We start from the raw sequence: 22,918 nt of genomic DNA, 5'->3' as shown, positions 1-22,918 counted from the left end.
CATAACTTGAGAAAATTGTCAATATTAAATCAATTGTGTTTTGAAGTCTATGGTTCTTAGCAAGTTCTCATATTTCCACATGCTAGTATATGTACATCTCAGTTATGCTGTAAGACTTGTTTCCGAAGTTAAACTTCCACTCACCGGCTTTATTCGCACTAAAACTCAAACTAATACATTTATGTATATATTTCTTTTTGATAATATAATTTTAATAATGTCCATGTCCCGCATCCACAAATAGGCAAATGTAAGAATAAAATATAACACAAATAATTGTAAGAAATTATTAAAACTAAAAGAAAAAGACGCCACTATTTTTTTTAAATTTGCAGTACGAGAATATTTTTCGCTTTTTATTATTATTTAGATATTATTAAATATGAATTCTATATGTGTATGTATTGTATGTAAACTATATATGCTCGAAAATTCCAGCAACAAAAAGTCGACGCATGCGAAAATATAAATGAATAATATTGTATTGTTTACACATACATACATGCAACTACATGTATGTATATATATATATATATTTATTAATTGCTAATACAAACAATTTTCTATGCCAATAAAATTTTGATTTTTCCAAAACGAAAAATATTTATAATAAATTTATATGTATGTATGTATATCGTAAAATTTTTGACTAAAACTAAAACGTTATAAACGTTTAAATAATTGTTTTTTTTTGTTTTCTTCCTCGCTTTTTCAATAAATGAAATAAAATTTGTTTTAAAATAATTTGTATATAAAGTAAAATTATTAAAAAAAAGTCTTTTGTGTCTTTGCCGTTTATTTGGCGCATTTCGCATTTAGCATTTTGCTTCCATCATCTACTTATGCAACTCGTGTTTTTTCCACAATGCTTAATTATTATGTATAATTATAATTATGATAATAATAATAATGTTAATAAATTATATTTCTATGTAATTTTGGAAGCTTGTTAAGCATTGGCTAATCTGTGTAAATGTTTTTTATTTATTTATTTTCTGCTCAATTTATTTAAATTTTATTTAAAATTTACGCAAATATGACTTGAGAAACATGTATAAATAAAAAGTATTGCAAGAAATGCATAAAATAAATGGTTAACTAAGTCAAACGCAAAAAGAAAACAGTAAAAATAAATTGCAAAGTTAAAACAATTAAAAAATAAAATTATTCGTTAATATTAGTTAGATTTTGTGTATTTTAAAATATTTTAAAAGCATAGCTTTGCTATTTATTTCTTAAACAAATGAGATTTCTTTGCTAAACGAGTAAGTAGATTATGAAATTGTAGAGTTAAAAGAACGAAAAAAGATTAAACAAAAAGTTGTGCTAAATATTGGGTCAACTGACGAAATTTCAGTACACTAGTCTTTTCACACAGTTTTTAGATAACAAATCACTTTTTTGTCAAAGGAGCTTTCATCAAATGCAAGCTTTCATAATCCCAGTTTATACTACTGCCTTAGTGTTATGATGCAGATGTTATATAACAACTCTTTGTCAAGGAGCTTTCATCAAATGTTAAAAATACAATTTCAAGCGGTTTCTCGCTATCTATGCTACTTGCAACTGTTTAAAAATTTCGGATATCAGAAATTGTCAAAGAGCTTTCATCGAGTGAAAGCTTCAATAATCAAAGCTTAACGCAAATCCAGTTTTAAACTGTTTGCGGCTGTATGTTACTTTTAACTGTTTCGAAATTTCTGTTAGCGAGAAATTGTGAAAAAGCGAAAGCTCAGACGTTTGCGAAGCTTGTGATTCAATGAAATTTTTGATTTGGAGCGATTCTGTGTATACATTGAAGTATACGTCATCTCATAAGAAAAGCTTATTTGTGTAAAAGAAAAAAATATTTTCTGATACATACATACATATGTATATGAAAGCTCTTAAAAACGCATGACTTCATTTGCGCAGTAGCGTTGCTACATATTAAAAATACGCAGAAAAAATGTTGCTTAGTCTTTTTTTGGCGCCTTAATCAATCGACAACGTTCGCGCAGCTTTCACAATTTTTAGAAAATCTAACCACTTTTGACCCAATATTAAGCACTTCAATTTTTTTAAACAAAAACGAAAGGAAGCAAAAAAGTAGTGTGTAAATATGTATAGAGTATAACTAACAATTTGGAAACATTACATTTATTTATTTAAGCGGCAACAATTAGAAAATAGTTACATCTAGTGAACAGGGCGCAAAGTACACAAAACTACAACAAAAGCAAAATAATTAGTGTTTTAGGGTAATAACATAAATTTATGTATGTATTGTATGTATGTATGCAATTTCAACTAATGTTGCTTTACTTATTTAATTATCATTAATTGTTTACTATGCTTTAACTACATTTTTTGTTTTTTGTTTATTAACTTCATTTGCTTCTTTTCGCCTCTTGCTTTATGCCTGCATTATTTTATATATTTATTTATTGCCACGCATCCATTTTGTTTTTGCTTTTTTATTTTAGCGGATATGTTAGGTTTTGAAATGTTTATAGTTCATAGATGTCGCTACGAACGTTGCAGCGTTGTTTTTCTATGCTTCTGCCGCTTCTTCTTTGTATTTATTTTATTGTATTTGCATTTTATTTTTGTGTGTATGTATGTATGTAAGTTTGCTTGAAAAATGTGTGGTAAATTAGTAAATAGCTTAATATTAGAAATATGTGTGTTTATTTGTTTGATCTCGTGTGTGTCTAAGTAATTATGATACGTTTTCTTTACCGTTATTGCCTTTGCTTTGCATTCATATGTATGTATTTGTGTATATTTTGCACATTTTGGTTATTTTTTGCCTGCATTTGTTGTTTTTATTGTTGTTTGTATAATATATTGTAGAATATGCAGAGATTTGTCCCATGAAGATATGATATTTTAGCAGCAGCAATTTCTTTTACGCTATGAATGTGATATTACACAGTTTTCGAAAAAAATTAAATTTTTTGTTGTTTTTTTTTTTGCTTTACATATGCATTTATAACACATGTGTGTGTGTTGTTGTACTGCTTTTAGACGTTGATTTTGGATACACAAAATATTGGTTTTCTAAAACAATAAATTACATAGAATGTGAATATTTTAAATCTTAGTTCTTCAGAACAAAAAATTATGTATGTAAAATTAAATTTTTTAAATATTATTAACGGTTTGCTGTATTATTACATACATATTATGCTCAAATGATTTTTCATTAACCTTTTTTTTAATTATTACAGATTTCGCGCCAAGCGCATTTTAAAACCTCTCTTTTTTCCTGTTTTTTGGCGTTCACTACGACTACAAAGTGCTAAAGTTTGTTTGTTTGTATATGTGTGTTTATATGTATGTATGCATGTGTGTGCTCAAGTAGTACATATGTAAGTCTATTTTGCTACTTCATTATTTTTCTTGATATGAAAAACAGCACAAAATTACATTGAATTTGTGTACAACAAAAAAAATGTATTAATATTGTTTTCGTATACCTCATTTTTGCATTGAAAACTTTACATTGCTTATTTCAAGTACGGCATGTGTGTGTGTGTGAAACCAGACATATTTACTACATACAAAATGTTAAATTAAATATTTGTTTTAATTTTTTCTTATGTTTTTGTTTCTTCTTGCAATCTCCCTTCAACTAAAGTTGTTTTTAATATTTTTATTTTTATACTTATTATTTATTGCTTATTGGTTGCCATTTTTTGTTGTTACTGTGTTTGTTGTTGTTCTTTTATTTATTATAAATTAAACTGCGCGGCGGCCTCTATTCTTGCAATTATTCCTCGCTTTGCCTTTGCTCTATTTTGCACAGCTCCTCTTTGTTGACAATGACTTTTCAACTCTCATGCTCTCTCTTTGCACTCCAACTGCAATTATTTTTATCTCCCTTCATGCGTTTTGCTTTACTTTGTTGGAGTTGTTGGAGCGCGCAAACGCATTTTTACGTTCCTCTCACGTTGTTGTTGTGTTTGTTTGTTATTGTTTTTGCATTATTTGGCGATTTAATGTATTGGCGTTTTGACAATTGCATTCGGTGCAATGTAGTGATAACCGGGTATGGGCAGACCAGCTGTTTCCATTGATATTCTGTAAAAAGAATTGAGAGTTGAAATGTGGTGGATTAGTGAGTGATTTCAAAGCAAAAAAATTAATTCAAAAGTTTTTGTTTTTTGTTGTAAAAGTAAAGTTAGCAACTTACTTAATTGTTTAAAGTTATTTTTTCTTTTTTTATTATTATAAATTTTCTTTATAAATTTTAATGATTTTATGTACATATATACATTTCCTACAAGAACTTAATTTTGATGACCATCGTTAGAAAGCTATATACTATAGATATCCGATATCGGCGGTTCCGACATATGAGCAGCTTTTTGTGGAGAGTAGGGCGTGGGAAAACTTTCAGATCGACATCTTAGAAACTGACAGACTAGTTCGCGTATATACAGATAGACAGACGGACGTGGCTAGCTCGTTATACTGTTCATTTTTCTATATACTTGCATGTATATTTATGTATATATTTTAAAAGGTCCCTGACGCTTCGTTATGGGTCTTAAAATATCACTCAAACTGGAATTTAACTGATGTTTCGCTAACTCCCTTAAGTCAGGTTAAGTTTATTATCCATTATTTTTGCGTTAAAGGGCTGGTCAGCAAAGATATGTTTTTCCTCATTTTTTGGAGATGTATGTTATGTATAATTATAATCGGCGAGTAAGTCTGAGAATTTTTGGATTCCCTTGATTCTGTTTCGATTATAGAAGGGCCTGCAAGATTTTTCCTCTTAAAACTATCTAAAAAAATATATATATATATTTTTTTCACATAAAATATTTTGTATTGCACTTTAAAACATATTTGGAATAAAAAAAATAATTTATGAGGTTAAATAAATAAAAGTCACACAAATTTTCTTCTCATATTTATTCGTATTTTTTCTCAATATTATTTTGTTTGTATGTATGTATGTATGAATGCGAGTTGCTTTTACTGTTACGCTTGCGTAAGTTGTATTTATGTTTATGCATATAATAAAGTGTGAGTGTTTCTACTATTACGTATAAGTATTTTGCCATTACAAATTGGTAGTAGTAAATATATCTTGTTTTTTGCTTTTGTTTTTCGTAAGAACTACAAGTTACAAGTTGAGTTATAAGTTCAAGTATATAAATATGTAACGCTGTGATTTACAAATGCTACGCTGGATGCTTAATACATGATTTTATTTTTTAATGTGGTTCATGATGATTTTTTTTGTAACTTTTAATATTTATATTTTAAGTTTAATGCTTTTTTTCAGTGTATGTTAATGAATTTTCGATTGATCGTATGCGCGAGTAATACTCACAATACTTTAAGATTGAACTTTACGCTTAATTTCGGATTCTTTTTGTTATTTATTTTTTGTTTTTTCACTTTAATGACTACATATACGGATTTTTAAACTTTTCATGATTCTTAAAACTAAAAATTATGTTTTTAATAACTAAAAAAACAGTAATTCGTTTAAAAAAAATAAATTGTACGGACAACGATGTATGTAAAACATATTCTTGCATTTGTAAAAATTAATTGAATAGTGATAAATATTATTATAAATGTCTTACGGTAAAGGGAGTTTTGTTTAAAAACTAATCCAAAAATTTATATAAAAAATTAGAGTAATTAAAAAAATTAACAAAGAACTTATTTATAAACTAAAAGATAAAAATGAAATAAATATAAAGAAAAATTAAAAATTAAAAAATTAAAAGGAAAAGATAACTTAAAAAAAAAGTTTAGAAATATTAAAAAAAAATTAGAAAAAATTAAAAAAACGTTATAAAGAGAAATAAAACAAAAATTTAAAATAAATAAATTTGTGTTGATAATGATAAAAAAATTAAAAAAAAAAACTTTTTAACTTAATTTCTTACAATTTTATTTTTACAGTTGCGGATATGCCAAATAATTATTAATATTTCAACACCATTTATTAAATAATTTTTTCGCTTCTGCTTTTCAGCTATAAAAAGCAAATTTGAAACAATTCACCCAAAAGTGAAGGAAAATAAAAATAATTTAGTAATGTAGAAAAAAAAATATAATTAAAACCTGAAATTAATTAAAACTATTAAAAAACTGAATGAAATGAATGAAAATTAATATAAAAAATTATAGAAGTTAAAAAAAGATTAGAAAAATAAAAAAAACTTAATGAAATTAAAAAATAAAAATAATTAGGGAAATTAAAAAAATATAAAATAATAAAAGTAAATACTCCAAAATTAATAATAATAAAAATAACATTTAAGATAAAATAAGACATAAAAAATTAAAAATATGAAACAGAAATTAAAAAAAAAAATGTGTATATATAAAAAGTAAAAAAAAAGAAAGTCCAAACTTAATTTCATGTAATTCGAGTACTTTATTTTTAAAGTTGCGCATATGCCAAATAGTTTTTAATATTTAAACAAGATTTGTCCATTAATTGTTAAACATGCCTTTCAACTTACGAAAATTGAAATCTATTCTCAAAAAATTTCGACTTAAAGTCACTTTCTCTATTAACTACGTTAATATTTTTTAATTTTTTTTATGAGTATAATTTTTACTTATTTTTATGACCGAAAAACTTTTTTTTTTGCAATAGAAAAAAAAAATAAAATTTTAAATTTACAATACAATAGAGATACAATACTTCGAGGCGCATTAATTCTTCATCAGCAGCTTCATCAAATTAATTTTCCTTTTTTAATACTAATTAATTTTCTTAGCAATTTTTGCATTACCTTCATTTTTAATTTTATAAACTATTTTTACTGAGCGAATTTGTTATTACAAATTATTTAAAATCGGAATCCCGCCAACTTCTTTAAGAAGTTTTCAATGGTTTTTGCAATCTGCACGGTTTTCGTAATTTAATTTTTTATTTTCTTATATTATATTTTTCTTCAAAGTTAATTTTTATTATTTTTTTCAGTTTTAATTATTTTTGTTTTCAATTTTAATGATTTTCTTTAGTCTTTTTTTGTTTATTTTCCAATAGCAATTATTTTTTTAGTTTCTTTATTTTTCCACTTATTTTTTTGCAAATTTTTGTGTCTTATTGTATATAATTATAGTACATCGCATAAGGTATTTAGTATAAATGGTAGGAAAAGGGAGTAGTATAAGTGTGTATATATATTTGTTTTGTGAATACTCGTACATATAAATTTGTTATTTCATAAATACTTGTAGTAAATACATAGTTAGATTGTTGTATATGTTTCGCATTGGATATTGATTTTTCACTACATTTTATTACATTTTTTTAATATGAATGACGGGTTTTAGTTTTAGTAAATTTTATTGCATTTCATATGTGATTTTCATAAATTGGGAACACTTTGGAATCAATCGTATGCGCTGGGGTTGCCATTACAAAGTGAGGTGTATGTAGTACAAAGTTATTAAAAATTTATTAAAAATTCAGATGCTTTATATATATTTTTTAATATTTTATTATTTCAAAAATACATTTTCATAATAATATATGTAAATTCAGTATTTTCTTACAAGAAAATAAGACAAAGTTGGGTCTAAACATAAAAAAGCTGCTTTCAATTCAAAAGTGTTTCCAAATTAATTATTGAGTCTTTCTAAAGATGTGCTTAAATGTTTGCATAATTTTGGTTTACTAAAAATCAATATAATTTTTGAAAAATAGATTTATATACACTTAATTTACGGCTAAATTTTAAATATTTAGAACTCAAAAATAAACTTTCTCCGCGTATGTATGGCTAATACTTATTTTAGACAGTACAAATTTTGAAAAAAAATACAAATTAAACGAAAATAAGATTTAGTTCAAAATTTTTATAACATAGTTCTTCTTTCATACATAATTTTGGATTTCTTTTAATCAAAAATCTTTTTTAATAAAAAGAAACTACATCCAATTCATTCAACCAATATAAACTTTAAAGCTCTTGTTCTTTACGAATCAAATACTTCCAGAGAGCTTTATTAACTATTCCTACTTAGAACCTAAACGGTGCAGCAGTAAAACTGTCATAACATATAATAATAAGAATTAAAATTTGACGCATAAATTCTTGATGGGCTTTCACTTCATTTTTGGTTAAACTAAAATATAGATCTAATAACTTTTTCGAACGTCAGTCATTACGGTTAAGCTTTCTCACTATAGGAATTTGTGAAAAATCACTTTCCTCAAAAAAGTCTGATCAGGCTTTCGAGTGATAAATTTTGCGAAAATTCGTTTATCAAGCTTAAAGCTTTATTTTACATTTACTTTAAGTCTCGACATGCTCGAAAAAGTATGTAAAATAGCATTACAAGCTGACTTCAAGCTTAAAGCAAACTTCACATGCAATTTCCATATGCAAAGATTTTGGTAAAATAAAATTTAAATAATGAAGAATTGCTTTTCTACACATTACTTAAAAGCTCTCTGAAATGTCATACTTAGTATTCTTATTTGAGTTAATATCGATGTAAAATGTTATTATTTTCATTCCTTTGGCCTTCTCTCTATTACATTTTGGACCTAAATACTGTCGATCGCTGCTACCGCGCAAAAATATTAAGCCTACTATCATTCTATGAAAAGCTTTTGCCATAAATGAAATTCAACATATGTATATGTATATGTACATATATACATATATGCATATGTAAATTGCAATTTATATTTCTAAAAGTGAGATGCTGAATTTACATGCGTTTAAAGCTGTTGAAATAGTTGTAACACATTAACTGTAATGATGCTTAGATCTATCAATAACACCTGTCTATATAAAACTAGTGAGCGTTATTCTAAAACTACATACATATTTCAAAGGGGGTTTCCTTTGAAGGCCCTTGCCTATTGCATACATGAACAGCAATATTCCAAACTACATCTAACTAATACCTGCTTACGGTTGTTTGAAGATTTTTGAAATATTTATACATTTATTCACGCCAATAATTAAATGTAATGCTAGTTTGAGAAGCTTCCTCATCAGTCAATTTTTTGAGAGCAATGAGCGCAAAGTAGCTATTTTTTTATTGTTATTTGCCGTTGAGCTTTAATTTATTGAACTTGCGAAAATAGCTTATTTGGCCATATAATCACCTAAGGCATAAACTATAATACACTCGTTTAGCATTCAGCGCAGTATTCAGCCAACGTTGTTTTGTGCTGAATAAAAGTATGAAAGCGAACTTCCGAAAAATCAAGTATAGTGTCTTTAAATTATAGTTATGGTGCTTAAAAATTTCAGCGCAGTATTCAGTTGTCGTTGTTTTTTGCTGAATAAATATATGATAACAAACTTCTGTAAGAAGTAAGTTAGAACCTTCTCTATATAATTCTTAAGGTAAATTAAGTTTGTAAAAAACTAGTGTATTTTTTTATTGTTTTCTGATAGAAACGATCTGTATTCAGCTATCGTTCTCTGGTCCTAAATAATGATATGAAATCAAAATTCCGAAAAAACCAAGTATAGCGAGTTCTCTACTTTATTCTTATGGTGCTTTTAAAATTCAGCGCTGTATTCAGCTATACAAACGCTCTGTATTCAGTACTCGTTCTCTTGTGCTGAGTAAAAATATAAAATCCAACCAAAATTAAAGTATTCTCTAAAAATGAGAAGAAGCTCATATGTATACTTTTTCTGATAGAAAGTGTTTTGAAACTAAACTTCTTTTCTTTATTCTGTTCAGACCTTTTAAAAAGTATATACACATTTTTGGGTTGAGTATTTAAAAAAAAATGTAGATTTTCAGGACTTAGAATAAAAAAAATGTAGACGCAATCTCAAGAATGTCGTTTCAAATGCGAAATGTCTTCAAACTAATTTTTTAACATAATTTTAATTGAATTCAATCAAAATAGCACAGTTCAGCTTTAAAATCGTGTTAAGTCGACGGCGTGGGGGGAGTATATTCAAGGGTTGTATTCTTAACCCACCATAAGTTCCACCTATCAATTTCGTGTACTCAATTTTGAGTTCTTAACTTGTAAATGGGGCTTTGTTTTTCAAAAGTTGAACAAAAGGAAATAGTTTTCTCAAATTTTGTCTCTCAAAAATATTTATTTCTCTAAACAATTGTTTTTTATTACTATATTATAATTTATTTGTATTTCAATTTCACATTATTTTATATTATAAGCTCTCAACTCTCATTGCCCTTATAATTTTTTGTTTTTGCTTATTTTCGTTCGTTATAGAATTTGAGTTAGTTTTCTTTTCATCACAATTTTTCATAATGGTCTTTTCCAATTAAAAAATACGTCATATTCGGCATTATGTAAAATCTAACAGCTGTTTTTAATTCGTATACGACTTGCATGTGTGTGTATGTACGCTGATTGATTTTAATTTCTTATTAAATTTTTTTTTTTTATAAATTCACGCCTTAGTTATTTCAGGTTCTCGAAACCTGTTTTTATCTACGACTAAAACTAATGTAACTATTTTTTTTTTATATAAGTGAATAAAAAAAATGGGTGTATGCTAGTTTTTAATGCGCTAACTGTCATGATACCAATATTGGTTCTACTACGATCGCTCAATAATATTTATAAAACATAATAAAAAAGCAAGCAATTTTTGCCAAAAATCAATAAAAAATTTGCCTATTTTCCAAAATTAAATATTTTTTAAAAGCATATTTCCGAATTGCAATAAAAACAAAATATTTTTCTGTTTTGCGCACATTTTTGCCTTTAATGCTAACATTTGGCGCTAATAAACAAGTTTTTTTCATTATTTTGCTTAGAAACTATAATGATAACATATCTTCTTTGCACTTAGTAACTAATTTTTTAACTTAAAAAATTATCAAAACATTATGAGTATGCGATTACGTATGTAAATGTATATATGTATGTATGAATATATGCAATAATTGTTGATTTAACGCTAGATAATGTTGTTGCGCATCTAAAAAGTGTGGTTATGTTGTAAGATATATTACATACATATGTATTTCAGTTGGAATAAGCTAAGGTCGGTTGCCTATTTAAATTTTCAATTTCGAAATTAGGTTATTTTTGAATTTTTAAATTCGTATTTAATCAATTTTTAAATTTTTAATTTCGAAATTATTTTCTTAAATTTTGAATATCGAAACTAATTTATTTTTGAATTTTTAATTTCGAATTAATTTTTGGAATTTTTAAGTTCGAAATAAACAAATTTTGGAAATTTCAATTTCGAAATTATTTCATTTTTAAATTGTCAATTTCGCAATTATTTAATTTATGAATTTTCCATTACGAAATTATTTCATTTGTAAATTTTAAATTTCGAAATTATTTAACTTTTAAATTTTGAAACTAATTTATTTTTGAACTTTCAATTTCAAAATTATTTAATTTTTTTTTATTTTTAAATTTTCAATTTCCAAATTATTTATTTCTTAATTTACAATTTCGAAATTAATTAATTTTAAAATTATTGCAAAATTGTATATGAAGAAACAACAAAATTATTTTTTTAAATTAGTTTTTAAAAAGCGCGCAATTTTATTGAAATAAAACTGGGGCAATAGTAGGCATGTGGCATGATTATGAGAACATGATGTTGTTAAGCTAACACGCGTTTTATGAAAATGCCAAAGTCATAATTACAAGCTGGCAAAAATATAATAACTAAACTAGTTTGCTTAATATTAATGCAAAGTTTTGCATTTTTTTAAATTTAAATTTAATTCGATTGATTTTAGTGTAATTAATTCCAATCTACGTGTGCTTGATTGTGGGTTTTTGGGTTTTTATCACACTATTTGTAACTTTATGTAAATATCCTCATTTAGTACGTACATTTGTATGTCTAATGCCTAAAGTTTGCTGTTACCCAAAAACAAGTAAAAAGGTAAGAATAAAATGCAAGCGTGTGCGGGCTTGCAAAAATTTAGTTAACCAATTTCGTTGCACACGAATGCAATTCGTACAGCTACTAATACTACTTTTACGCCAGCTCTACTAAACAATGAAAAAATGTTGACTTCGTTTCACACCCCAAATTTGTCAGCGAACTTACTGTTTCTTGAGTTCATGTGCTGCAAGCCATCTTTCGAAGCTTTAAGTAAACTTTTTCTCAGCTTTTATATTTGTTGTGAACCCTATATTACTTTTTCTTTGTATCGTAAGCTTGCAAACTAACTAATTGTATTTGAAAAGCTTAAGTTTTTTTATTATTTAAACGTTTTCATTTGAAAAGTTTCACCTATACATGAGTTAAAAGCTTTCACTTGTATATTATTTGCAAGCTTTCACTTTTACGTAATTCAAAAGCTTTCGCTTGTACATTATTTGAAATCTTTCATTTACACGTGATTTTAAAGCTTTCACTTTTACATAATTTTAAAGCTTCCCCTATGAAAAAAACTGTAATTTTCATTTACACATGATTTGAATGCTCTCAATTTTACAAAATTTAAAAGCTTTCATTTGCACATGATTTCTAAATATATATGATTTGAAAGTTTTCATTCAAATTCATGATCTCAAAAATGTCACTTACTATACAAATGATTTGTAAGCTTTCACTTCTACATTATTTGAAAGTTTTCATGGAAAAGCTTTTAATTCACATCTACAAAATTCAAAAACTTTCACTCGTTTTTTATTTTAAAAGCTTACATGCTTTCTCTACAATCTCAAAAAGCTTCCATATACCACTACTACGAAACTTTCACGCCTACTTTTCACACGTACTCAATTACTCTAATATGGGTTGAATTTATTGCGCGTCTTTTCGCTATCAGCACCGCCATCGGCATGATTATGACTGCGAAAACGTGTCGATGCGAAACTTTTGGTGCGATGCACACCGGTCGTCTGTATGGGTGGACCATTGAGTGTGGCCAAGCCGCCCAACAGATCGGTGAGGCCGCCGAGCGCCGTTAGGCTGGAGAGCGCATTTAAAGCACCCGGTTTGGCCAGCAATTGTGCTAACGGTATAGCTGTTGCTAGCGAACTGACTGTGGTGGAGTTGGCAAATGGATTTGGTGTGTTCGAAAATGGCAATGAAGTGGAAAATGGATTGGTTGGATTGTTGGAAGTTGTGCTTAAGGTTAGATTGTTGCCGCTCGTATTGTTGCTGTTGCTGCTGTTGTTTGTCATTGTCATGGCTGTGGTTGAGTGTTGTGTATTGTTGTTGTTGGTATTGCTGTTGTTCGCATTGCTCGTATTTGTATTTAAATTGTTTAAACTATTATTGCTGCTGTGATTGCTGCCGCCGCTCTGATTCAAGCTGCCATTGCTGCTGTTGCTGCCGCCGCCGCCACTGCCAGCACTGCTGTTGCCACCCAAGGTGGTTGTGCCGCTTATGTGATTACCACCACCGCTGTTGCTGTTGCTGCTGCTATTATTCGTATTGGCATTGCCATTGCTGGCGCCATTACTGACATTGGTGTTGTTGCTGTTGCTGTTGCTAGCATTGTTAGCTTGACTGTTGGCGCCGCCATTGTTCGCCTCCTGTAGATTAGCCTTTTGCAGTTCAACGCTGGAAAAGGGATAAAGAGAGAGAGAAAGAGAAAAAAGGACAATAGGATATTGTTTGTATGTGGTGATGAGATAAGGTTTAGTTGTTCATTGAAAGGTGATGACTGTACTTTTTAATGGTGATTTTGTGGAATTGAGTTGGTTTTTGCATTTTTTTAAATATTCTTTTTAATTTTTAAAAATTTGGAATTTGATGATATTTTTGCATTTAGGGTTAAGGAGGGAATTTGCTGGATTTTTGTTTTACAAGGAGGTTTCTTCAAATGATATTTTTATATATATATTTTTTTTGCGGTTTGCCGTTCAAAATGGTACAAGTGTATGGGTGGTGGCGGTGGTCGATGATGGTTGTTTGTTTGAGGGAATTTAATGGGGGGTTTTGAGTAAGCGGTCTTTGAATGCAGTGGCAGCGCTGTGTTGGTATAAAGAAATGCCTGAAACTGCGGCATATTAAAATATAAAAATTAACTAATTAAAAACTAAAAATATTTTGCTGCAAAGTGGCAAGTGAAGGCAGTACTTTTTTGAAATTAATTTCAGTTTCCTCACTATTTATTTTTTTTTAATAAATAAAACACTTTGTATATCTTCACAAATGATAATTATTATAATAATTAACTAAACTGAATAGGAAAAATACTAATCTATCGGTGCCCCTGTAGTATATTGTACAGCTAGGTTATTATGGCAGGAATATTGCTCATATATTACGCGTGTACTATACGAAGTTCGTAGATATTTTTGAGCATAACTCAGACCCTGAACCTAATCTATTTTCATAGTGTTGAGAGCTATTTATGAAGTTTGCAGGATATTAAAAATACATATTTTCGGATGGAATATGAATTATATTATGAATAGAGACTAAACCTATTATTGTATGCTTTCCCTTTCTTTCTATTTCATTTTACGAAATTCTGTACAAATTGAAGCATTGCAAACTTGTAAGATCAGAAGGGTTCTCTGCTTTTTCGACTATACTTGATGTCGCCTGTCATAGTTAATACAAAATACTATATGCAATATATTTAGCGTTTTAACTACCCAAAACTTTTAGGGTATGCGTTTTTCGTTGGTAAATTGTTCGATACTAGGTTGAGAACTACATCTATAGTACCTATAAATCTAAGAAAAAAGCTTCAATAGAATCCTTCAAATAAAGTATATATGTACATTATAGCGAAATAAAAAAAAAAAATTGAAATTAACCTAACCATTTACAAACGTTGCTGATTTCTCGTGATAATAAATATATTAAAATGGTAAATAAAATTATTAATATGTATTTCATATACCACACACGCTGCTGCATTCAAATGGGCTCATGTTTCTGTATGACTTATTATATTTCTGTGGATGCTTTTCGTTTTCAACGAGTACGGGTGATATTGGGGGTGGTCAATGACAGGCGTGGGGCGGATTCGGGGTCGTACTGGCTTTACTAGTACTGGTATGGATTATAAATGATAGATATGTACTTTATGGAACGTTGATTTGCATACACGGCCGTGATCCCATGGGTGGCAACAACGTATGTACATACAACAATATTCATAAATGGTATAAGTATGAGACGCACGATTTGTGTGTGCTTGTGTGGCAGCGCGTCGGCATTCAACACTCGCGTTGCCTCGGCTGCTGCTGCCGCTGCCGCTGCAGCGATTTTACATTGTTTTCGTAATTTTTCTATTTATTAAATGTCTGTGGGGATACGGGCGCTGCTCTACTTACATACATACATACTAATGTTATATACATATATGTAGGTATTGGTATACAAAATTTTAATACAGTAGCAAGTAGTATTTGCTTTATGGTGTTGGATAACATTTGGTGTGAGCGCAAGTTTTTATTTTACAAAATGCATATTTCCGAGTTTCGGCTACGGAAAATGATATTTTATTTAGTATACAACTAATTTGTTTGGTTAGGAGGAGTTTGAAGTGGTGGCCTTGATGTTGGTGGTAGAAGTTATACACCAGCTGTTGGTTATGTGGGAGGAGGGGGATAACACACTACTTATATTGACGAAATTAATAGCGCGTAGGCAGCGCGAGTGTTTCCGTATGGATTTTGGGTGCATGAAATATTAGTGTAGAGTTTCTGAGTTGATTTTTTAATTTATTTTTTGGATTGACTGTTTTGGAACTGCTATAAGCAGCGTAAAGACTGTAGAAAGGATATGCGCAAACGGGGTAGGAGGTTGTGGGTGTTGGGTTGCTATGATTTGTTCTTGCTGCTTCATAGGATTTGTCTTTGTTTATTTGTTGCGCTTGAGTTGAGATGACTGGGCTTTTGAAAAATGTATGCTCATATTTATATATATGTATATGTATATATATGTAGATTTTTTGGTATTTTACTGTTATGAAAGGCTAAATTAAGTAAGGTTTTCATTAAAACGGTTCAAAACAAAATTGAAAATATACGGCAACATTTTTTTTGGGTTTCAAAGAAAATGCTGAAAAATTAGTGAACATTAATTTGGTGCGTAACTTAAAGGAAAAATTATATATTAATTGATATAATTGAAAACAAAATTGTTATCTTTCTCTCTCACTTTTTGCTTGCGCTTTTTCGGTGGGAAAATGGTGCTGGGGGAAAAGTGGTAGTTAGAAGTTGTTCATACCAAGTATTAACCAAGTCTCTTTGTTTTTCTTTATTGCATTGTTCAGTTATAAGAGTTTTGAAAGTAATATATATACTAGTGTTGTTGTTGTTTTCAATATTTTTCTAAAATTATAGACTAGTTTCTACTTTAATTTACGCGCAGCGTTGCACTGCCAGGTACACAATTCTTTATGAGTCTAAGTACATGTATGAATAAGGTGGCCAGCGTTTTAGTACAGTCGTGTGCTATTTTACTTTTGGGCAGCACATGTTAACCTTTGACCTTAGTTATGTTCGTTATTGTGCGCTTGGCGCTCACGAAGTGGCTTAAGTCTAAAGGATTACTAAAGTTTAAGTTTAGGCAAAGGCCGCTTGGCTGGCAGCCATGCGCTACGCACATTTCGGTAGTAAAAGTTAGTGAAAACAAAAGTACAGTTAACAAACTTGTTTTCCTGCTAATACAGAGTTGCAATGTAGTTGTGACATTTTTGAACGCATTTACTTTTTCATTTGCATAATATTAATATTGTTTGCTTTTTAGTTTTTGTTTTTTTAATTTTTATCATCATCAAAGAACCTCCTTATACCGCATATTATATATATGTATTTGTTAATTTGCGTATACTTAGCATAAATTTCAAATAGTGAATGTACGAAAATTTTCGATTTTCGATTTTCTTTGTTTTGATACGTTTTTCATTTTTATTTTGCATTTCAATTGACTGATTGATTGATCAATGTTTGATTGTTTGAACGAACGGTGTGTGCGTGTGTTTGTGAATCAATTACGTCATAATTATTAACAGCGTACAATGTATGTTGTGTTTTAAATAAATTCTTTATTAATTTGCAATTCAATTCGACAAAATATATATGTTTTGACTTTTTGAGAAGAATATATATTATATATAGAGTATAATATATACAATAAGGGTTAATGCAGATACTTAAATGTAAATAGTTTTCTTTTTTAATTGTTTCAATCAAATTTTTTTATATTCTTTTTTCACATTTTTTTTAAATTTTTTCAAATTTTTTTGTAATTTTTCAAAATTTTATTTTAAATTTTTCTAAATTTTCTTTTGTACATATTGTTTTTAATTAAAATTTGTTTTTGACACCTATAACGCTATATTGGTACTCACCTCATGTTGATTAAGTATTGAGCCAATGCCACCGAATCTGGATTGCCGCTAATCGTGATTGTACGATCGGTATTGCCGCCCTCGCGTTCCTCACAATTCGAAATGCGTATCATTGCACCGGAAATTTGACGTATTTCGGCAATTTTTGTGCCACCCTTGCCGATAATGCAGCCGATCAAGTCATTAGAGACGGTCATTTCATGCTGTTGTTGTTGTGTACGACTTGTATTGGCTGTACGTAGCTGCGAGCCGGCTAAGGCGGCCAAAGCTGCTTTAGAAAGTAAAAATATGCGCTCATTATTAATACAAAAAAATTTGATAAAGTCTATATTTCAAAAACACAACAACTAACCTGTGGGATTCAGTCCACCGGTATTGGTGGGTGTTATGCCAGCCAAACCCAACGCTGCCAAGCTAGCTAATGGATTCTTTGCCACCTAAGTTGGTGGTTGGTTGCGGTGCGTTGTATGTGTGCGTGTGCACGTGTGGGGAGATTGGAAGAGAGGAAATGGAAAATAGAAAATAAATTGTTATTATACTTTGCCAGGTTGAATTTTATACAAATTTTGTTAAAAATTAAATTATAACCATTTCAAAGTGAAAAATTAAATTATTTAATGCTACAAATATATTGCGTAAATATATTTACAAAAGAACGTACAAAACACAACAATTACAGAGCGGGGGTTTCTGCAGCAACAGCGGTTTTTGTAATCAAAGGTGTTAGTATGCAGTTAAATAAAAAAATTTTTAATAACCGTAAAATAATGGCAGTTAATTGTAACGGTTGGTGGTGTGTGGTACTGTAGAGCGTGAGGAATAGCGGAATTTGTGAATTTTTGGCAGTTTTATTGAAAATATAGCATTTTTGTTGGCTTTAATGTTTTCTATATTACAAATTATGGAAATAGAGATATTTGAGCAATTACTTATGACTGAAGTCCACAAATTCCTTTTTTAGATTTGGATAAAACCGCTTCTATAATTTACGAAAATTTTATATACTATAGTATATATTTTAATATAAGCCCGGGTAAAAAAAAAATAGTAATTGAGCATTAAGGGAAGGGGCGTGGCTGAAATTTTAAGGGTTAGGAATGGTTTATCTCGATTTTTGTCGAAACTACGAGTTCTATAAAAATAAAACGGTCTATAACTTTTGTGTACCGATTTCTTTCATATGACCTTAAAATATATGTGAAAAACTCAATATATTATTGCTGACACAAGGAAGGCTCGACGTCGAAAATTTGCAATTACAACCGACAGCCGTACGATTGCACTCCTGCTCTCAGAGAGCACTAATCAGCAACCGGTATTAAGGAACTGTGAGACGTACAGCTGCAAATGAGACCGGTGAAGAACTGAAAAGGAGCATGCATAAGCAACTTTGCAGAATATGGTCGGAAGAAAGCATACCCAACGATTGGAATTGGCTCCCGCAGCCGCCCTACAGCTCAGACGCGGCCCTCAGGACCTTTTTTGTTTCCCTGCCTGAAAAAGCCGATGAATGGCCACCATTTTGAGATGACAAAGGGGATCCAAGCAACATGCACCTCGGCTTTCAAGGCTATTCCGGATACGACAACGCCTCAGCGCACACAGCCTTTTTTGAGCAGAGCCACCTAACCAAGGCCGGCAATCCATCGCTTCCGCAGCCGCCCCACAATCCAGATGTGGCCCCAGGACCTTTTTTGTCTCTTTGCCTGAAAAGGGCGATGAAAGGCAAGCATTTTGAGACGACAGAGAGGATACCAGCAGCGCCCCGGCTCACACCGCCTTTCTTTTTACATCCACCTAACTAAGGACGGCATCCCAACGCTTCTGCAACGCCCTACAACCCAGATATGACCCCAGGGCCTTTTTTGTTTCCTTTCCTGAAAAAGCCGATGAATGGCAAGCATTTTGAGACGACAGAGAGGATCCAAGCAGCATGCACCTCAGCTCTCACGGCTATTCTGGATACGACAAAGCCCCGGCTAACACCGCCTTTCTAGTGCACAGCCACTTAACCAAGAACGGCATTCCAACGCTTCCGCAGCCGCCCTACAACCCAGATGTGGCTCCCAGGACCTTTCTCGTTTCCTTGCCTGAAAAGGCCAATGAAAGGCAAGCATTTTGAGACGACAGAGGGAATCCAAGCAGCGTGCACCGCGGTTCTCACCGCTATTCCGGATACGACAGCGCCCCGGCTTACACCGCCTTTCTTTTTACAGCCACCTAACCAAGGACGGCATCTCAACGCTTCCACAGCCGCCCTACAACCCAGATATGACTCCCAGGACCTTTTCTGTTTCCTTTCCTGAAAAAGCCGATGAATGGCAAGCATTTTGAGACGTCAGAAAGGGTCCAAGCAGCGTGCAACTCGGCTTTCACTGCTATTCCGGATGCGACAACGCCCCGGCTCACACCGCCTTTCTAGTGCACAGTCACCTAACCAAGGACGTCATCCCAACGCTTCCACAACCGCCCTACAACCCAGATGTGGCTCCCAGGACCTTTTTTGTTTCCTTTCCTGAAAAAGCCGATGAATGGCAAGCATTTTGAGACGTCAGAAAGGGTCCAAGCAGCGTGCAACTCGGCTTTCACTGCTATTCCGGATGCGACAACGCCCCGGCTCACACCGCCTTTCTAGTGCACAGTCACCTAACCAAGGACGTCATCCCAACGCTTCCGCAGCCGCCCTAACGCCCAGATGTGGTCTCCAGGACCTTTTTTTGTTTCCTTTCCTGAAAAGGCCAATGAAAGGCAAGCATTTTGAGACGACAGAGGGAATCCAAGCAGCGTGCACCGCGGTTCTCACGGTTATTCCGGATACGACAGCCCCCGGCTCACACCGCCTTTTTAGTGCACAGCCACCTAACCAAGGACGGCATGTGAACGCTTCCACAGCCGCCCTACAAACCAGATATGACTCCCAGGACCTTTTCTGTTTCCTTGCCTGAAAAGGGCGATGAAAGGCAAGCATTTTGAGACGTCAGAGGGGGTCCAAGCAGCATGCATCTCGGTTCTCACGATTATTCCGGATACGACAGCCCCCGGCTCACACCGCCTTTCTAGTGCACAGCCACCTAACCAAGGACGATATCCCAACGCTTCCGCAGCCGTCCTACAACCCAGATGTGGCTCCCAGGACCTTTCTCGTTTCCTTGCCTGAAAAGGCCAATGAAAGGCAAGTATTTTGAGACGACAGAGGGAATCCAAGCAGCGTGCACCGCGGTTCTCACCGCTATTCCGGATACGACAGCGCCTCGGCTCACACCGCCTTTCTTTTTACAGCCACCTAACCAAGGACGACATCCCAACGCTTCCGCAGCCGTCCTACAACGCAGATGTGGCTCCCAGGACCTTTCTCGTTTCCTTGCCTGAAAAAGCCGATGAATGGCCACCATTTTGAAACGACAGAGGGGATCCAAGCAGCGTCCAACTCAGCTTTCACGGCTATTCCGGATACGATAACGCGCAGGCATACACCGCAACGGGGCGTTGTCGTATCCCGAATAGCCATGAGAGCTGAGGTGAAAGATACTTGGATCCCCTCTGCCGCCTCAAAATGCTTGCCATTCATCGGCCTTTTCAGGCAAGGAAACGAGAAAGGTCCTGGGTTCCACATCTGGGTTGTAGGGCGGCTGCGGAAGCGTTGGGATGCCGTCCTTAGTTAGGTGGCTGTATAAAGAAAGACGGTGTGAGCCGGAGCGCTGTCGTATCCGGAATAGCAGTCAAAGCTGAGGTGCACGCTGCTCGGATCCTCTCTGTCGTCTCAAAATGCTTGCCTTTCATCGGCTTTTGCAGGAAAGGAAACAAAAAAGGTCCTGGGAGCCACATCTGGATTGTAGGGCGGCTGTGGAGGCGTTGGGATGTCGTCCTTGGTTAGGTGGCTGTGCACTAAAAAGGCGGTGTAAGCCGGGGCGCTGTCGTATCCGGAATAATCGTGAGAACCGAGGTGCATGCTGCTTGGATTCCCTCTGTCGTCTCAAAATGCTTGCCTTTCATTGGCCTTTTCAGGAAAGGAAACAAAAAAAGGTCCTGAGGCCACATCTGGGCATTAGGGCGGCTGCAGAAGCGTTGGGATGACGTCCTTGGTTAGGTGACTGTACACTAGAAAGGCGGTGTGAGCCGGGGCGTTGTCGTATCCGGAATAGCCGTGAAAGCCGAGTTGCACGCTGCTTGGACCCCCTCTGACGTCTCAAAATGCTTGCCTTTCATCGCCCTTTTCAGGCAAGGAAACAGAAAAGGTCCTGGGAGCCATATCTGGGTTGTAGGGCGGCTGTGGAAGCGTTGACATGCCGTCGTTGGTTAGGTGACTGTACACTAGAAAGGCGGTGTTAGCCAGGACGCTGTCGTATCCGGAATAGCAGTGAAAGCTGAGGTGCAGACTGCTGGGATCCTCTCTGTCGTCTCAAAATGCTTGCCTTTCATCGGCCCTTTCAGGCAAGGAAACAAAAAAGGCCCTGGGAGCCATATCTGGGCATTAGGGCGGCTGCAGAAGCGTTGGGATGACGTCCTTGGTTAGGTGACTGTACACTAGAAAGGCGGTGTGAGCCGGGGCGTTGTCGTATCCGGAATAGCCGTGAAAGCCGAGTTGCACGCTGCTTGGACCCCCTCTGACGTCTCAAAATGCTTGCCTTTCATCGCCCTTTTCAGGCAAGGAAACAGAAAAGGTCCTGGGAGCCATATCTGGGTTGTAGGGCGGCTGTGGAAGCGTTGACATGCCGTCGTTGGTTAGGTGACTGTACACTAGAAAGGCGGTGTTAGCCAGGACGCTGTCGTATCCGGAATAGCAGTGAAAGCTGAGGTGCAGGCTGCTGGGATCCTCTCTGTCGTCTCAAAATGCTTGCCTTTCATTGGCCTTTTCAGGAAAGGAAACAAAAAAGGTCCTGGGAGCCACATCTGGGTTGTAGGGCGGCTGTGGAGGCGTTGGGATGTCGTCCTTGGTTAGGTGGCTGTGCACTAAAAAGGCGGTGTGAGCTGGGGGCTGTCGTATCCGGAATAGCAGTGAAAGCCGAGTTGCACGCTGCTTGGACCCCCTCTGACGTCTCAAAATGCTTGCCATTCATCGGCCTTTTCAAGCGACGAAACAAAAAAGGTCTTGGGCACACATTTGGGCTGTAGGGCGACTGCGGAGGCGTTGGGATGTCGTCCTTGGTTAGGTGGCTGTGCACTAAAAAGGCGGTGTGAGCCGGGGGCTGTCGTATCCGGAATAATCGTGAAAACCGCGGAGCACGCTGCTTGGATTCCCTCTGTCGTCTCAAAATGCTTGCCTTTCATTGGCCTTTTCAGGAAAGGAAACAAAAAAAGGTCCTGGAGGCCACATCTGGGCATTAGGGCGGCTGCGGAAGCGTTGGGATGACGTCCTTGGTTAGGTGACTGTACACTAGAAAGGCGGTGTGAGCCGGGGCGTTGTCGCATCCGGGATAGCAGTGAAAGCCGAGTTGCACGCTGCTTGGACCCTTTCTGACGTCTCAAAATGCTTGCCATTCATCGGCTTTTTCAGGAAAGGAAACAAAAAAGGTCCTGGGAGCCACATCTGGGTTGTAGGGCGGTTGTGGAAGCGTTGGGATGCCGTCCTTGGTTAGGTGACTGTGCAATAGAAAGGCGGTGTTAGCCGGCGCGCTGTCGTATCCGGAATAGCCGTGAGAGCTGGGGTGTATGCTGCTTGGATCCCCTCTGTCGTCTCAAAATGGTTGCCATT

General features: G+C 33.6%; 2 protein-coding genes across 17 annotated transcripts in view; one reads left to right on the top strand and one right to left on the bottom strand.

The window, feature by feature from the left end:
- LOC120779178 (DNApol-eta) overlaps positions 1 to 22,918 on the top strand; it is a 76,778-nt gene that overhangs the window by 52,970 nt on the left and 890 nt on the right. The window lies entirely within an intron of this gene.
- Positions 3,192 to 22,918, bottom strand: part of LOC120779182 (poly(rC)-binding protein 3) — a 252,098-nt gene continuing 232,371 nt past the window's right edge. For 10 of the 16 annotated variants that reach the window (XM_040111431.1, XM_040111429.1, XM_040111432.1 and 7 more), the window contains 3 exons: positions 17,579 to 17,663; positions 17,227 to 17,497; positions 12,692 to 13,472 (listed from right to left, as the gene is read on the bottom strand). In XM_040111431.1, coding sequence (XP_039967365.1) covers positions 12,692 to 13,472; positions 17,227 to 17,497; positions 17,579 to 17,663 — 1,137 coding nt within the window. Of the gene's footprint in view, positions 4,066 to 11,464; positions 13,473 to 17,226; positions 17,498 to 17,578; positions 17,664 to 22,918 lie in introns of those variants that run through there. The other 6 variants (XM_040111440.1, XM_040111439.1, XM_040111437.1 and 3 more) reach the window with 4 other exon arrangements.

The sequence above is a fragment of the Bactrocera tryoni genome, chromosome 5, assembly GCF_016617805.1.
Source record: "Bactrocera tryoni isolate S06 chromosome 5, CSIRO_BtryS06_freeze2, whole genome shotgun sequence".
NCBI classification, from domain to species: Eukaryota; Metazoa; Arthropoda; class Insecta; order Diptera; family Tephritidae; genus Bactrocera; species Bactrocera tryoni.
Note: the sequence above shows the minus strand (reverse complement) of the source record. Positions and strands in the feature narration are given on the sequence as shown.